General features: G+C 42.5%; 1 protein-coding gene across 1 annotated transcript in view; it reads right to left on the reverse strand.

The window, feature by feature from the left end:
* Window positions 1-18,253, reverse strand: part of LOC137226353 (aldehyde oxidase 2-like) — a 78,656-nt gene that overhangs the window by 20,945 nt on the left and 39,458 nt on the right. Inside the window, 10 exon segments of the mRNA XM_067741058.1 lie at window positions 1,879-2,034; window positions 2,037-2,072; window positions 2,611-2,697; window positions 11,774-11,861; window positions 13,913-13,937; window positions 13,940-14,020; window positions 14,023-14,044; window positions 14,769-14,895; window positions 15,332-15,390; window positions 15,392-15,427. Of these exon segments, the coding sequence (XP_067597159.1) occupies window positions 1,879-2,034; window positions 2,037-2,072; window positions 2,611-2,697; window positions 11,774-11,861; window positions 13,913-13,937; window positions 13,940-14,020; window positions 14,023-14,044; window positions 14,769-14,895; window positions 15,332-15,390; window positions 15,392-15,427 (717 nt within the window).

Consider the following 18,253-nt stretch of genomic DNA (forward strand, 5'->3'; position numbering starts at 1 on the left):
GTGGGGAGCGGTATTTCTCCTGTCTTCTTCAATGCACCAATCGGGGTCTCTCCCTCCTGGAAGTGGAAGATAGAGGTAGTAACTGATTTTTGAAGGGCAGTGGGATGGAGGGGCTGAAGGGGGTAGATTTTCCTTTTTCTCCTACAAGGTTCAGAGAGGGGAGCAGTGTTGTTAGACAGGATATGAAAGCAAGGATTTATTGTCATAACTGAAGACTTGTTTTGCTAGAGAGGAAGAGCACTGCAGCTAGTGACAAATAGCAGATCTTCTCTAAGCCTTCCAATTGCCTTTGGAATGTGTGGTCAAATCTTTTTAGAAATGTATTTAAATATAGGTGTGTCATGTCCTAGAAATTTGCAACATCTGACAAAGAAGAAGGGGAGCCCACTGAGATATGCTCAGGGTTTTTCATCATCCCCAACCACTGTGATGACAATAAAGGAATTATGATTATCCGCAGTTACACTGGCATACTACTACCTAGTTTATGAAACCAAATATTAACAAATTCATTTAATTCTTGCGGAAACTCTGTGAGGTGAGTCATATTGTCCTCATCTTGTAGATAAAGAAACTGAGCCACAAAGAAGCTGCCTCTCATTGTTCAAGGGTTCCACTGGCCCAGATTACCTTTCCATTCCCTGTGCTATTATTCTTCAAGGCCTACCCCAGTGCCATCTTCTCCAGAAATTTCTGCTTGACTCCCCTCCCCCAAGCCAATGGGATGTTTTTCTCCTTTGTACCCATAGAACACTTTATGTGACTTCTCTTAGGATAACTACCATCTTCCTTGTTCAATATTTAGGTGTTCCCCTGTGTGTAGGAAGTACCTCAACATTCACAATTCACAGACCTGGTGGTTCTCCCTGTTGAATTTAAGGACAAATGGGTTCAAAGACGTAGAGAGTCTTTGCTGGAGCAGAGGGTCTATACTGGGGAAACAGGGGATAGAAGTGGAAAAAGCAGGCTGGGATTTGCTTGGCATGTGTGAGGAGTAGAAGAGTGTTATCAACAATGATCTCAGTTGCCAGTGGCTGCCTCTCTTTGGTCTGGCATGTCGTACATACTGTGTACCTTCTAGGATCTTGCACAAGATAATATTTTTGGAGGGCATTCTTTTGGCAATACCTCTCAAAAGTTTTCAAGTGCACCAGCAATTCCACTTCTGTAAGTTTATCCTACAGATATGCACAATAGAGCAAAGATACAACCTTGGTACCTCTGTACCAATACCATTTTAATAGCAAAAAATGGGTAACAACCTGAATGTGTAGCAATAGTGGAGTGGCTAAATAAATTATGGTACATTCATGTTACACAGAAGTATTCAGTCATGAAAATGAATGAAGTAGATCATTTTATTGACATGGGAAGCTGGCCATGGCATATTAAGTAGAAAAAGTAGGTGCAGAATTATGTGTTTATTATGGTCTCATTTTGGTAAATAAGCACATATGTGCACATTTGCATCATATGTCAGCATTTATGTAATTGTGTATGAATACAGATGGGTGGGTAAACATAGAGAAAGGGCTAGAACAATAAACATGGAACTGTTAACAATGGTTACCCTCAACCAATATGGACGTGGGATGAAAGGATGTTCACTTTTTACTTTAATAACTTCAGTATGGTTTGAATTTTAAAAAGAGTAATTCCTTTCGTACAAATTAAAAAAAGAAAGAAAAAGAGAAATCGTTGCATAAGGAAGGAGACCGATAGGCGGAGGTGAGTTCTTTTAGGTAGCCCCTAATTTATCTTGAATTCTGAGCCAGGGCTAATTTGTATGGTTCTTCTGGGGTGTTTCCTTGAGTAGCTGGTTTCACACCTCATCTGACTCTTCAGCAACCTTGGTTATGACTTCGATTACAATCTTACTTCTTCTGGCGGAAGGCCACATTTGGCTGCCACAGCTGTGATGCAAGATTCTGTTACCAGGGTTCCTTGTGGGAAGCCAAATCTGCGAAAGGCCACGTCAGATGGTAAATTTGTCAGGCACGCATGGCCCTGGAACCTGAGGTTGGGGATTTTATATATGCATTTTTCAGCTTCAGTATAAGAAATTCTACTACCTAAAGTAAAAGGAAATATTCACATAATACTGGACATTTTTTTTCTCTCCTCTAAAAGTCAAATACAGAGTTGAACCTTTTGTGGAACTAGGTAAGTACTTGAAGAAAGTGCTCCACAAAGACTCATAGAAATTCTAGGGCTTCCCTGGTGGCACAGTGGTTAAGAATCCACCTGCCAATGCAGGAGACACGGGTTCGAGCCCTGGTCCGGGAAGATCCCACATGCCACACAGCAACTAAGCCCATGTGCCACAACTACTGAGCCTGTGCTCTAGAGCCTGTGAGCCACAACTACTGAGCCCGCGTGCCACAACTACTGAAGCCTGCGTGCCTAGAGCCCATGCTCCATGACAAGAGAAGCCACCACAATGAGAAGCCCACGCACCACAATGAAGAGTAGTCCCCGCTCGCCACAACTAGAGAAAGCCTGCACACAGCAACGAGGACCCAATGCAGCCAAAATAAATAAATAAATAAAAAAGAAAAATTCTGCATTCTGTTCACAAAGCAGGATGGTGCTGGTTTCTGATGCACATACCTGCTCCGAGTCATCCAGTGTGCACCCTCCATTAATGAAGCACTCAATGTCTAGAGCTTTGATTCGCCTGTTGTTCATGAATCCCACCTGTCACCAAATGATGGACATTTTACAATATGTTTCGAATTTAATGCTAAGCTTGAGCCACAGCCCAGCTCCTCCATGGGCAGGACTGAAGACAGACCACCCCCGTTTGCTCTGTGGTAGACCACGTCTGGACATTCTCTTGTTTTTCAGTGCTTGGCTGACAAAGACCTCCTCTGACCTGAATTTTGCTGAGCCCTTTCCTTTCAACGTGTAATTTTCTGGCTTCACAGTCAGTATGGAATTCTAAAGTTCTTGCTTGTCTCCCAGCATATAATTGCTACCCTCTTCTTCCTGGTTCTTGGAAGATTTTCCTTCACTTTTTACTGGTTTTCCTTCTAATTTAGTCTGTGGTTTTCCCCCTTGTGGAAAAGTCTCTGGGATTCCAGAGTGCATTGGAATGAATCACAGTGCATCTTTTTACAGGAAAGCCTCTGGGGTCGGGGAACGGACATGGGAATGACTGCTCTCATCTAACTGAGCTAGTGAAGCACTTTGTCACTGATGAAGCATGGAACAAATGTGAGCTCGTGTTGCTGTTAGTACCGGACAGCTTGCATTTTTCTCAAGTTGCCACTCCCTTCCCGCCCACCTGGATCATTTTGTCTGCACAGCCCAGGTTGAAAAGAAAAATTCCCACTCCCTAGTGTAGTTCTACTAAAAAAGAATTGGCCTTGGTCCCTTTGCCTTTCTGAAATCAGGGATAAATACATTGATGGAACCATTTACCTATTTGGTTATCATCTACTCCAAGGGAACTGCTGGATAGTAAATCAGAGAAGTTACGAAATGGAGCAAAATGTACAAATTTAGAATTTATGGTAATTCCAAAATTCTTTTTATTTTTAAAATTTTTTTAATCTCCTCTCAATTGCCTTTCACCAAAACCTCCACTATTCTTTTTTTTTTTTTACATCTTTATTGGAGTATAATTGCAATACAATGGTGTGTTAGTTTCTGCTTCATAACAAAGTGAATCAGTTATACATATACATATGTTTCCATATCTCTTCCCTCTTGCGTCTCCCTCCCTCCCACCCTCCCTATCCCACCCCTCTATGTGGTCACAAAGCACCGAGCTGATCTCCCTGTGCTATGCAGCTGCTTCCCACTAGCTATCTACCTTACGTTTGGTAGTGTATATATGTCCATGCCTCTCTCTCACTTTGTCACAGCTTACCCTTCCCACTCCCCATATCCTCAAGTCCATTCTCTTGTAGGTCTGTGTCTTTATTCCTGTCTTACCCCAGGTTCTTCATGACATTTTTTTCCTTAAATTCCATATATATGTGTTAGCATATGGTATTTGTCTTTCTCTTTCTGACTTACTTCACTCTGTATGACAGACTCTAGGTCTATCCACCTCATTGCAAATAGCTCAATTTCATTTCTTTTTATGGCTGAGTAATATTCCATTGTATATATGTGCCACATCTTCTTTATCCATTCATCCGATGATGGACACTTAGGTTGTTTTCATCTCTGGGCTATTGTAAATAGAGCTGCAATGAACATTTTGGTACATGACTCTTTTTGAATTATGGTTTTCTCAGGGTATATGCCCAGTAGTGAGATTGCTGGGTCATATGGTAGTTCTATTTGTAGTTTTTTAAGGAACCTCCATACTGTTCTCCATAGTGGCTGTACCAATTCACATTCCCACCAGCAGTGCAAGAGTGTTCCCTTTTCTCCACACCCTCTCCAGCATTCATTGTTTCTAGATTTTTTGATGATGGCCATTCTGACTGGTGTGAGATGATATCTCATTGTAGTTTTGATTTGCATTTCTCTCATGATTAATGATGTTGAGCATTCTTTCATGTGTTTGTTGGCAGTCTGTATATCTTCTTTGGAGAACTGTCTATTTAGGTCTTCTGCCCATTTTTGGATTGGGTTGTTTGTTTTTTTGTTATTGAGCTGCATGAGCTGCTTGTAAATTTTGGAGATGAATCCTTTGTCAGTTGCTTCATTTGCAAATATTTTCTCCCATTCTGAGGGTTGTCTTTTGGTCTTGTTTATGTTTTTCTTTGCTGTGCAAAAGGTTTTAAGTTTCATTAGGTCCCATTTGTTTATTTTTGTTTTTATTTCCATTTCTCTAGGAGGTGGGTCAAAAAGGATCTTGCTGTGATTTATGTCATAGAGTGTTCTGCCTATGTCTTCCTCTAAGAGTTTGATAGTTTCTGGCCTTACATTTAGGTCTTTAATCCATTTTGAGCTTATTTTTGTGTATAGTGTTAGGGAGTCATCTAATCTCATACTTTTACATGTACTTGTCCAGTTTTCCCAGCATCACTTATTAAAGAGGCTGTCCTTTCTTCACTGTACATTCCTGCCTCCTTTATCAAAGATAAGGTTACCATATGGGCGTGGGTTTATCTCTGGGCTTTCTATCCTGTTCCATTGATCTATCTTTCTGTTTTTGTGCCAGTACCATACTGTCTTGATTACTGTAGCTTTGTAGTATAGTCTGAAGTCAGGGAACCTGATTCCACCAGCTCCGTTTTTTGTTCTCAAGATTGCTCTGGCTATTCGGGGTCTTTTGTGTTTCCATACAAATTGTGAAATTTTTTGTTCTAGTTCTGTGAAAAATGCCAGTGGTAGTTTGATAGGGATTGCATTGAATCTGTAGATTGCTTTGGGTAGTAGAGTCATTTTCACAATGTTGATTCTTCCAATCCAAGAACATGGTATATCTCTCCATCTATTTGTATCGTCTTTAATTTCTTTCATCAGTGTCTTATAATTTTCTGCATACAGGTCTTTTGTCTCCTTAGGTAGGTTTATTCCTAGGTATTTTATTCTTTTTGTTGCAATGGGAGTGTTTTCTTAATTTCTCTTTTAGATTTTTCATCATTAGTGTATAGGAATGCCAGAGATTTCTGTGCATTAATTTTGTGTCCTGCTACTTTACCAAATTCATTGGTTAGCTCTAGTAGTTTTCTGGTAGCATCTTTAGGATTCTCTATGTATAGTATCATATCATCTGCAAACAGTGACAGCTTTAATTCTTCTTTTCCGATTTGGATTCCTTTTATTTCCTTTTCTTCTCTGATTGCTGTGGCTAAAACTTCCAAAACTATGTTGAATAAGAATGGTGAGAGTGGGCAACCTTGTCTTGTTCCTGATCTTAGTGGAAATGCTTCAGTTTTTCACCATTGAGGACGATGTTGGCTGTGGGTTTGTCATATATGGCCTTTATTATGTTGAGGAAAGTTCCTCTATGCCTACTTTCTGCAGGGTTTTTATCATAAATGGGTGTTGAATTTTGTCGAAAGCTTTTCTCTGCATCTATTGAGATGATCATATGATTTTTCTCCTTCAATTTGTTAATATGGTGTATCATGTTGATTGATTTGCGTATATTGAAGAATCCTTGCATTCCTGGAATAAACCCCACTCGATCATGGTGTGTGATCCGTTTAATGTGCTGTTGGATTCTGTTTGCTAGTATTTTGTTGAGGATTTTTTGCATCTGTGTTCATCAGTGATATTGGCCTGTAGTTTTCTTTCTTTGTGACATCCTTGTCCGGTTTTGGTATCAAGGTGATGGTGGCCTCGTAGAATGAGTTTGGGAGTGTTCCTTCGTCTGCTATATTTTGGAAGAGTTTGAGAAGGATAGGTGTTAGCTCTTCTCTAAATGTTTGATAGAATTCGCCTGTGAAGCCATCTGGTCCTGGGCTTTTGTTTGTTGGAAGATATATATATATATATTTTTGCAGTACGCGGGCCTCCCACCGCTGTGGCCTCTCCCGTTGCAGAGCACAGGCTCCGGACGCGCAGACTCAGCAGCCACGGCCCACGGGCCCAGCCACTCTGCGGCACGTGGGATCCTCCCAGACCGGGGCACAAAGCTGTGTCCCCTGCATCAGCAGGCGGACTCTCAACCACTGTGCCACCAGGGAAGCCCTGTTGGAAGATTTTTAATCACAGTTTCAATTTCAGTGCTTGTGATTGGTCTGTTCATATTTTCTATTTCTTCCTGATTCAGTCTTGGCAGGTTGTGTTTTTCTAAGAATTTGTCCATTTCTTGCAGGTTGTCCATTTTATTGGCATAGAGTTGCTTGTAGTAATCTCTCATGATCTTTTGTATTTCGGTAGTGTCAGTTGTTACTTCTCCTTTTTCATTTCTATTGATTTGAGTCTTCTCCCTTTTTTTCTTGATGAGTCTGGCTAATGGTTTATCAATTTTGTTTATCTTCTCAAAGAACCAGGTTTTAGTTTTATTGATCTTTGCTATCGTTTCCTTCATTTCTTTTTCATTTATTTCTGATCTGATTATTATGATTTCTTTCCTTCTGCTAACTTTGGGGTTTTTTTGTTCTTTCTCTAATTGCTTTAGGTGCAAGGTTAGGTTGTTTATTTGAGATGTTTCCTGTTTCTTAAGGTAGGATTGTATTGCTATAAACTTCCTCTTAGAACTGCTCTTGCTGCATCCCATAGGTTTTGGGTCATCGTGTCTCCATTGTCATTTGTTTCTAGGTATTTTTTCATTTCCTCTTTGATATCTTCAGTGATCACTTCGTTATTAAGTAGTGTATTGTTTAGCCTCCATGTGTTTATAGTTTTTACAGATCTTTTCCTGTAATTGATATCTAGTCTCATAGCATTGTGGTCGGAAAAGATACTTGATACAATTTCAATTTTCTTAAATTTACCAAGGCTTGATTTGTGACCCAAGATATGATCTATCCTGGAGAATGTTCCATGAGCACTTGAGAAAAATGTGTATTCTGTTGTTTTTGGATGGAATTTTCTATAAATATCAATTAAGTCCATCTTGTTTAATGTATCATTGAAAACTTGTGTTTCCTTATTTATTTTCATTTTGGATGATCTGTCCATTGGTGAAAGTGGGGTGTTAAAGTCCCCTACTATGAATGTGTTATTGTCGATTTACCCTTTTATGGCTGTTAGTATTTGCCTTATGTATTGAGGTGCTCCTATGTTGGGTGCATAAATATTTACAATTGTTGTATCTTCTTCTTGGATCGATCCCTTGATCATTATGTAGTGCCCTTCTTTGTCTCTTCTAATAGTCTTTATTTTAAAGTCTATTTTGTCTGATATGAGTACTGCTACTCCAGTTTTCTTTTGGTTTCCATTTGCATGGAATATCTTTTTCAATCCCCTTACTTTCAGTCTGTATGTGTCTCTAGGTCTGAAGTGGGTCTCTTGTAGACAGCATATATATGGGTCTTGTTTTTGTATCCATTCAGCCTATCTGTGTCTTTTGGTGGGAGCATTTATTCCATTTACATTTAAGGTAATTATCGATATGTATGTTCCTATTCCCATTTTCTTAATTGTTTTGGGTTTGTTTTTGTAGGTCTTTTCCTTCTCTTGTGTTTCTTGCCTAGAGAAGTCCCTTTAGAATTTGTTGTAAAGCTGGTTTGGTGGTGCTGAACTCTCTCAGCTTTTGCTTGTCTGTAAAGGTTTTAATTTCTCCGTCGAATCTGAATGAGATCCTTGCTGGGTAGAGTAATCTTGGTTGCAGGTTTTTCTCCTTCATCACTTTAAATATGTCCTGCCAGTTCCTTCTGGCTTGCAGAGTTTCTGCTGAAAGATCAGCGGTTAATCTTATGGGGATTCCCTTGTGTGTTATTTGTTGTTTTTCCCTTGCTGCTTTTAATATGTTTTCTTTGTATTTAATTTTTGACAGTTTGATTAATGTGTGTCTGGCGTATTTTTCCTTGGATTTATCCTGTATGGGACTCTCTGTGCTTCCTGGACTTGATTAACTATTTCCTTTCCCATATTAGGGACGTTTTCAACTATAATCTCTTCAAATATTTTCTCAGTCCCTTTCTTTTTCTCTTCTTCTTCTGGAACCCCTATAATTCGAATGTTGGTGCGTTTAATGTTGTCCCAGAGGTCTCTGAGACTGTCCTCAGTTCTTTTCCTTCTTTTTTCTTTACTCTGCTCTGCAGTAGTTATTTTGACTATTTTATCTTCCAGGTCACTTATCTGTTCTTCTGCCTCAGTTATTGTGCTATTGATCGCATCTAGAGTATTTTTAATTTCATTTATTGTGTTGTTCATCGTTGCTTGTTTCATCTTTAGTTCTTCTAGGTCCTTGTTAAATGTTTCTTGCATTTTGTCTATTCTATTTCCAAGATTTTGGATCATCTTTACTACCATTATTCTGAATTCTTTTTCAGGTATACTGCCTATTTCCTCTTCATTTGTTAGGTCTGGTGGGTTTTTATCTTGCTCTTTCAACTGCTGTGTGTTTTTCTGTCTTCTCATTTTGCTTATCTTACTGTGCTTGGGGTGTCCTTTGTGCAGGCTGCAGGTTTGTAGTTCCCGTTGTTTTTGGTGTCTGTCCCCAGTGGCTAAGGTTGGTTCAGTGGGTTGTGTAGGCTTCCTGGTGGAGGGGACTAGTGCCTGTGTTCTGGTGGATGAGGCTGGATCTTGTCTTTCTGGTGGGCAGGTCCACATCTGGTGGTGTGTTTTGGGGTGTCTGTGGCCTTACTATGATTTTAGGCAGCCTCTCTGTTAATAGGTGGGGTTGTGTTCCTGTCTTGCTAGTTGTTTGGCATAGTGTGTCCAGCACTGTTGCTTGCTGGTCGTTGAGTGAAGCTGGCTGCTGGTGTTGAGATGGAGATCTCTGGGAGATTTTCACCGTTTGATATTATGTGGAGCTGGGAGGTCTCTTGTGGACCAGTGTCGTGAAGTTGGCTCTCCCACCTCAGAGGCACAGCACTGACTCCTGGCTGCAGCACCAAGAGCCTTTCATCCATACGCCTCAGAATAAAAGGGAGAAAAAGTAGAAAGAAAGAATTAGTAGAAGTAGAAAGAAAGAAAGAGAGAAAGAAAGGAGGGAGGGAGGGAGGGAGGAAGGAAGGAAGGAAAAAAAGAGAAAGTAAAATAAAATAAGGTAAAATAAAATAAAGTTATTAAAATAATTATTAAGAAAAAAATTTAAAAAAAAACGGATGGATAGAACCCTAGGACAAATGGTGGAAGCAAAGCTATGCAGACAAAATCTCACACAGAAGCATACACATACACACTCACAAAAAGAGGAAAAGGGGAAAAAATCATAAATCTTGCTCGCAAAGTCCACCTCCTCAATTTGGGATGATTCCTTGTCTATTCAGGTATTCCACAGATGCAAGGTACATCAGGTTGATTGTGGAGCTTTAATCCGCTGCTTCTGATGCTGCTGGGAGAGATTTCCCTTTCTCTTCTTTATTCTCACAGCTCCCAGGGGCTCAGTTTTGGATTTGGCCCCGCCTCTGCGTGTAGGTTGCCGGAGGGCGTGTGTTCTTCGCTCAGACAGGACGGGGTTAAAGGAGCCGCTGATTCGGAGGCTCTGGCTCACTCAGGCCGCGGGGGAGGGAGGGGCACGGAGGGCGGGGCGAGCCTGCAGCGGCAGAGGCCAGCGTGACGTTGCACCAGCCTGAGGCGCGCCGTGCGTTCTCTCGGGGTAGTTGTCCCTGGATCCCGGGCCCCTGGCAGTGGCGGGCTGCACAGGCTCCCCAGAAGGTAGGTGTGGATAGTGACCTGTGTTCGCCCACAGGCTTCTTGGTGGCGGCGGGGTCCGTGCTTTTCGCCGCGGCTTGCGCCCGTCTCTGGAGCTCCTTTAAGCAGCGCTCTTAATCCCCTCTCCTCGCGCACCAGGAAACAAAGAGGGAAGAAAAAGTCTCTTGTCTCTTCGGCAGGTCCAGACTTTTCCCCGGACTCCCTCCCGGCTAGCCGTGGCGCACTAGCACCCTGCAGGCTGTGTTCACGCCGCCCACCCCAGTCCTCTCCCTGCGCTCCGACGGAAGCCCAAGCCTCAGCTCCCAGCCCCGCCCGCCCTGGCGGGTGACCAGACGAGCCTCTTGGGATGGTGAGTGCCCGTCGGCGCCGATCCTCTGTGCGGGAATCTCTCCGCTTTGCCCTCCGCACCCCTGTGGCTGCGCTCTCCTCTGCGGCGGCGAAGCATCCCCACTCCGCCACCCGCCGTCTCCACCCATGAAGGGACTCCTAGTGTGTGGTAACCTTTCCTCCTTCACAGCTCCCTCCCACTGGTGCAGGTCCCGTCCCTAACCTTTTGTCTCTGTTTATTCTTTTTTGTTTTGCCCTACCCACGTAGTGGGAGGTTTCTTGCCTTTTGGGAGGTCTGAGGTCTTCTGCCAGCGTTCAGTAGGTGTTCTGTAGGAGTTGTTCCATGTGTAGATGTATTTCTGGTGTATCTGTGGGGAGGAGGAAGGCGATCTCCACGTCTTACTCTTCCGCCATCTTCCCGGAAGCCTCCAATTCCAAAATTCTTGAAAGGTTTTTATCGAACAGCTTAAGAATCTCTCTGCTCCCTCATTTATGGTACTATTTTGCTTAGCAAACCTTTCTTCATGAAAACTTCAGCCTAGCATTTGTCAAAATTACCAAATGACAAAATCACACAGAAAATCTAGCTATGTGTATGCTGTAAGCAATTCCCAGATGAAGCATGTTTGATATAGAAACATTACATTAGAACTGTCCTAACACTCAATCACAAATTTGAAAAGTAGTATTGTTGTCAACCAGATCCCAGCAGTTATTTTTAATAGTGTTTATGCTATAGTTGCATAAAAATGCAATGAACGTGGTTTGAGACAATTTATTTCACTAGTTAGTTTATTCTTTTTTCCTATTTGCAAAAAGCTTTTGTGGTGCTTTCATAACCATTTGGTGGAAACACTTGTAAAAAATAATTTTGCAGTTAAAACGGTCAAATGGTTTCCAAACAGTTTCTACTGCAAAATAATATTTTTATAGTCAAGAAGTTTTGGTACCACAATGTCTGTAGTTTCTTTCATTTTTTTTTTTTGTCTTTGAGGAACCACTAACATAAATCCCATTCCTTCAATAGTGTTTTTTTAATAATTATTGGAAATTATTTTTATCATTTAGCTTCTTCATAATTTTACAACAGATTTACTAAAAGTTCCTCATAAAGTGTTATTATGAGTATTCAAACACACAGCATGCATTTTACTATTGTAGGTACTAAGATGATTGTGTTTAGAATTTAGCAAAATCAAAATAATAGAAAAGGATAAACCATTCAAATAAAATGAGGCACTTTAATATTTTCATCTTTAATACTTACTTTATATTTTCCAAATAATGGGTGTCTTCTCTCAGTTATTAACGTATCATCTTCACAATCAAGAACAAGACGAATGGGGTGACCAGTTCTAAAGAAACAAATCTTAGATTCTTCATCCGTCCCACCCACCCATCCATCCATCCATCCACCCACCCATCTACCATCCGCCCACCTATTTATCCATCCCCTCATTTAACTATTTACCCACCCATCCATCTATCCACCTTTCTACCCATCCATCCACCATCCACCCTTCCACCTATATATCCAACCATTTATTTAACCACCCACCCGTCACTTATATACATTCACTGAGTGCATATGATATGCTAGGCACTGATATGAATTGATGTATGGCTAAATTACTATTATCTCTGTGTTCTAGAAGTCATTGTTTGACGAACTAGCCAAAGGAGATTAATGTCACATGTCAGTTAACTTGTGTTCTCATGGCTTCAAATTTGACCCTCACCTAGATCCAACCATTTTGCATATCCCTGTCACTAGTTACAGAGGCCAAAGAGTGTGAACAGGTAAATCAAACTTAACAACACAACTGGAAAAACAAGGCCAAGCACACGGCCTAGGAAGTCTGGATTAGAATCTTCATTCTCAGCTATGAATGCTACTATGTTAGCTAAGTTGGGCCCTTGGGTAGTGAGGACGTCCAGGCTTTCTGTTTCTCTAGGGCAGAGGTTCCCAGACTTCGAAGTGCAGATGAATCATCTGGACTGCTGGTGAAATGCAGATTCCTGAGCCTTAGCACTAGGACTCTGATTCGATAGGTTGGGAGGAGCCCTAGAATCTGCATTTTCCTCAGTGATTCTGATGCAGGTGTCTTCAGGTACATGTGGAAAACCACGACTCTACCACAGGGTTTTATGGTCCTCTTTAATGATGAGGACCACCTGGAGTATCAGTTAAATGTACAGTTTCCACATCCATCCCCTGGTGATTCTGATTCAGTGGGTCTGGGATGGGGAGGCAAGAATTTCTATGAGCCCAGGAGACTCTTATTATCAGCAGTTTGGGAACACTGCTCTGGGGACCACTTAGTGCATGGCAGGTGTTGTAGCTTAAGGCACTGGTTCCCACACTTGGCTGCACAGTGGAATCACTGGGGAAGTTTTAAAATAGACTGATGCCTGGGTCAACATGGGGAAGCCTAGGTACTGGGATTTAGATGCTCCCAGATGATTCTGATGTGCAGTCATGTTTGAGAAGTCTTAAATGCACAAAGCTTGGTGGGAATACGATGAATTAATTATCCCTTGCTGACTCCTTGTTGGGTGTGAATACAAGGAGTTTCATTATGGAAAACACTGGGGATGGATTTCAGTTCCCACCTTTTCCCCACCTGTCATTGCAAAACGAGACACATATCTGAGTGCTTTGGGACCCTTGAACTACATGGAAGTTGTCAAAGGAAGCAGGACCTTTGAAATTTGCAGGCTGATTCGGGCTTTGACATAGTAACAAAACAAAACAAAAAACAGCCATAAAAAATGAACGAGGAATAACCATTGTAAAGCAATTATACTCCAATAAAGATGTTAAAAAAAATGAATGAGAAATAGAAAAGCCAGCGCCATGAACAACATGAACAGTGAAAGAGCAACACTTCCGGTTGAGGTCAGCCCAGGAGCTCTTTTTGAGGTTGTCATGTGTCAATTGAGCACACATTGAAGAGCAAGCCCTTCTCAGGAGCAGTGAGGGAGAGGGCGGGAGCCTTTTTTTCCTCATCCCACTGTCTTCAGCTGACGGTAGGAAGGAAAAGTTGGGGAGCAGCCTTCCCCCTTGACACTCCACTTGGGCAGGTGACTTGCCCCACCCCTAAGTGGGTCACCTTCCCTGAAGCTCGGGGACGGGGCCGCGTCAGCTCTGGAGGTGTTCAACAAATAATACCACGTTTCCTTTATAGAGCAAATTAGCCTATTCAAAGTTCTGTGTGCACTTGACTTTTCCAATAACTCTAGGAGGGTGCGTGTTATCTACAGTTATAAAGAAAAAGGGACAGGAGGCTGAGTTGCCCAAGGACACTCAGGTGGTTATTGACAGCAGCCCAAGTGACCCTCAGGCCACTGATTTGCTCTCAGCTGTGTGCATTTTACGCCCTCCCGTGCCCCCAAGCGCACTTACCTGATAGTGCCCACAGCTGCAATAGCCCTGATACAGCTGGTCCTCCTACCTTCCCGCCTAAACCTCCACCCACTTGTTTTACATGACAGGCGATTCTGTTGATGGGATGTTTAAAGTAGAGGACACTGTTTTCTGTAAAAGGTAGATAACGGGAAAGGTTTACAAGATTGAAATGGTAAAGAAGGTTTTTGCTTCGTGAAACAGCACAGCAAAATTCATCGACATCTACTGTCAGTAAAAAACAAAGAAAGAAACAACTGAGATAGTCTGAATCTGTGTTTCAGAGCTCTGCTGAGTCTATAAACATTGTTAGTCTCCAGCAGACTTTCCAGCAGAAAAATGGTCCTTTCCTAAAGGGAAACTGTCCTGGATTCCTGTCAGAACCTGAATCTTAGACAAACACCTACCCCTAATGTCCCAGCAAGGTGAAAGCTAGTGAACACCTGACAATTTACTAAAGAAGAAGATATGTTTGCAGCTAAAACCTGGAGCACTTTATGACTGGGGAAATGAAAATGTGCTATGAAGTGATGTGTTTACTCCAAAGGTTACCTGTAGTGATTATTTTAGGGAAAAATCAAGTACGGAAATAATTAAGTGTTGCCATCCAATCACAATCACATTTAAGCACGAAGTCCATGAATGTACACCTCAAACTGAAAATGGCTGTGGCAGTTCTTTCATTTACTTGACAAGACCAGAAAATATCAGAAAAGGGTCTGAGGTCTTAGCTGCTCTGCTGATGTCCGATACTTGGATTCTAAGATTCTGCAGGTAAAATGGTGGCCAGCTGTGAGACTGTGGAGGTGGAAGGCCATGACACAATTAGGAAGCTGGGGGTGATCCTGGACCTCACCTGCACGTGGGCTGGATCCTGTGTTGACACATAAATGTCCAGTTCTTTGTCCTCTGTCTTTGGAATAACAAGCACTCGCTGTGTTTCCATGTAAAACTGTTCCTGTCCTCCAACACGGATTTCTCCTGTCAAGGGTAAGCACAGGGAAATGCCTGAAGTTGTATGCTGGTTGGGGAATTCAAAAGCAGGTGAGACGTGCACTGGCCAGCTGGATTTGTCCTGACCAAAGGCATTGATGGATCAGGTGTTTGTCCTGTGACAACTGAGGCCATCTGTTTCAGAGACTGAGGTGCTAGATAACAAGTTGAAAGTGTCTGCTTCCCTTCTTCACTCTGTCCTTGACTAATCAAAGTCTTAGGAATTTTTCTTCTGTTTATTCTATTGCTTCCTACCCCCCACCCCCCAAAGCAACACATAACCAATTTGAAAGGAAGCGAGAAAAGAGAACTTTGGCAAAACGCCAAGACTTTAGAAGCTGGTCTTTCTGAGAGGAAATCACATGTTCTCAATGTCTGTGTCAGAAGAACGTTGCGCAAAGATTCTGTGAAACATCCTGAGTCACTTCAACAATTTGATCGACTTTTTCAAATGCCTCCTCAATGTTTCCTTGTTCAAGTTTTTTTTTCAGGGCACAGGAATGAGTTGTGTTTTATGGCATCCTGAGTGACAGGAAGAAAAAGAGCTAATTCTTTTTTTTTTTTTTTTTTTTTTGCGGTACGCGGGCCTCTCACTGTTGTGGCCTCTCCCGTTGTGGAGCACAGGCTCCGGACGCGCAGGCTCAGTGGCCATGGCTCACGGGCCCAGCCGCTCCGCAGCATGTGGGATCTTCCCGGACCGGGGCACGAACCTGTGTCCCCTGCATCGGCAGGCGGACTCTCAACCACTGCGCCACCAGGGAAGCCCAGAGCTAATTCTTTTGACTGTTTTCTTCCAATGACAATTTGTTCTTACTCAAAAACCAGTAAACTCCCGAAAATCGCCATCTGCTAAGACACACAAAGGAGTCAGGCAAGCAAGGGAGCACATACTAGAGTAGCAGACTCCCCGCAGAGATGAGATGTCAGAGGAAATAACTTCTAAATGGCAGAGAAAACCAACAAGGATTAGAGAAACATTTAGAGTTGAGATCTGGGGACACCATGATGGTCCGGGATGATAACTACTCATTTCTCATTTTCAGTGTAGATCTCCAGGGAACAAGTGATAGCTCCAAATGCAGTAAGAGTGAGGCTCAGGGCCCTCCCTTTTTCCCCTCTTCTGGAAGAAAAATACTCGTGTCAGACTTAGGGAGCTCACGTATAGGATGGAGACCATGTTAATGGGGGAGGACTAAAGTCCTAACACAGCTCTTGGGCAAGAAAGCCCAACAGACACAGTACGCAGTTTGTTCATTTCTTTTTGTATTTGGCATATTTCATAAGGGCCTTTCTAGCCCTTTGCTCTAGGGGTGTTTTTTGGACAGTTACATGAACTGACTCACACATGAAGACTGGAAGCCATCCTGTCCTGTGGTTCTATGGATTGACCTAGGACAGCTGATCCTTGCGTAACCTTTAGATCCAGGTGTTTTCCACACTTGACAATGGCACCTGACTCCTGCATTCTCACTTGCCAATGGCCTTAAGTCCATCGCCTTTCTTGCTAATGACGATAATGGGAATAATGAAAGCAGCTAATATTTATTGAGTGCATGTTTTGTGTCAAACACTGTACAATATACAGTGTATTTACATGTATTCTCACATGAATTCTATTATTCTCTTCATTTTCCAGATGAAGAAACTGGGCTTAAGGAGGTTAAAATAACTTTCTCAAAGTCACGCTTCAAATAAGTGATAGAGGCAGCTTTCAAGCCTGGGCTTAGTTTTCAGAAGCATCTTGCCTAATAATGAATACTGGATTTCTCAAAGCAGCAGAAAATGAAGAATATAGTTGAAATTTTCATTTTTTGCTAAACCAAGATCTCAATATGTCACCGCAGTACATGTGGAAGTATGTTTATTGCCGTCCCATAAATGTGTCCTAGGGTAGTATAATCTTATTATAATATATGCTATATTTATCAAGTACTAACTATCAACATGTGCCAGGCACTGTTCTAAGTGCTTTGCCCATATTAACTCATTTGGTCTTACAACAACTCGATGAGATAGGTATTATTATTTTCATTTTACAAATGAGGAAACCATGGCACAGACAGGTTAAGAAACTTGCCCAAGGTCACACAGTTAGGAAGTGGTGTAGCCAGGATTCAAACTTGGCAGTTTGGTTTTATTTATTATTATTATTATTATTTTGCGGTACGCCGGCCTCTCACTGCTGTGGCCTCTCCCGTTGCAGAGCACAGGCTCCGGACGCACAGGCTCAGCGGCCATGGCTCACGGGCCCAGCCGCTTCACAGCATGTGGAATCCTCCCGGACCGGGGCATGAACCCACATCCCCGACTCCCAACCACTGCGCCAGTAGGGAAGCCCTGGTTTTAGAACCTGTGCTTTTAACTAGTACCCTATACTGCCTCTCATATATATAGTCACGTTAATGAATGAATGGATTAATGAGTATTGGTATATATGACTGTTCTTTTAGCTACTTTTCTTTTTTTAAAATTTATTTATTTTTTATTTTATTTACTTATTTTTGGCTGTGTTGGGTCTTTGTTGCTGCACGTGGGCTTTCTCTAGTTGTGGCGAGCGGGGGCTACTCTTCGTTGCGGTGTGCAGGCTTCTCATTGCGGTGGCTTCTCTTGCTGGGGTGCATGGGCTCTAGGCGTGCGGGCTTCAGTAATTGTGGTGCGTGGGCTCAGTAGTTGTGGCTCACGGGCTCTAGAGTGCAGGCTCAGTAGTTGTGGCGCATGGGCTTAGTTGTTCCACGCATGTGGGATCTTCCCAGACTAGGGATCAAACCCTTGTCCCCTGCATTGGCACGTGGATTCTTAACCACTGTGCCACCATGGAAGTCCTACCTGCTATTCTTCATAAAAGGATTTAAAAAAATTTTTTAAATTTTATTTACTTATTTTTTGGCTGTGTTGGGTCTTCATTGCTGCACAGGGGCTTTCTCTAGTTGCAGTGAGCAGGGGCTACTCTTCGTTGCGGCGCATGGGCTTCTCATTGCGGTGGCTTTTCTCTTGTTGCGGAGCATGGGCTCTAGGTGTGCAGGCTTCAGTTGTGGCTCTTGGGCTCTAGAGCGCAGGCTTAATAGTTGTGGCGTACGGGCTTAGTTGCTCCGTGGCATGTGGGATCTTCCCAGACCAGGGATCAAACCCGTGTCCCTTGCGTTGGCAGACGGATTCTTAACCACTGCGCCACCAGGGAAGTCCGACCTACTTTTCTTCGCAAAAGAATTTTTTTGCTGATGGTGGACAGTCCTAATCGGAGGGAACTCTAGATCTCTAAACATTCCAAGTCCCAAGATATTTCATGAGTGTGTCCTTTGGGTACCATTTCCCCCTTGAGGAAATGGGATTGGAATTAAAATTTCAAAA

The sequence above is a fragment of the Pseudorca crassidens genome, chromosome 6 (genome assembly GCF_039906515.1).
Source record: "Pseudorca crassidens isolate mPseCra1 chromosome 6, mPseCra1.hap1, whole genome shotgun sequence".
Lineage (NCBI taxonomy): Eukaryota > Metazoa > Chordata > Mammalia > Artiodactyla > Delphinidae > Pseudorca > Pseudorca crassidens.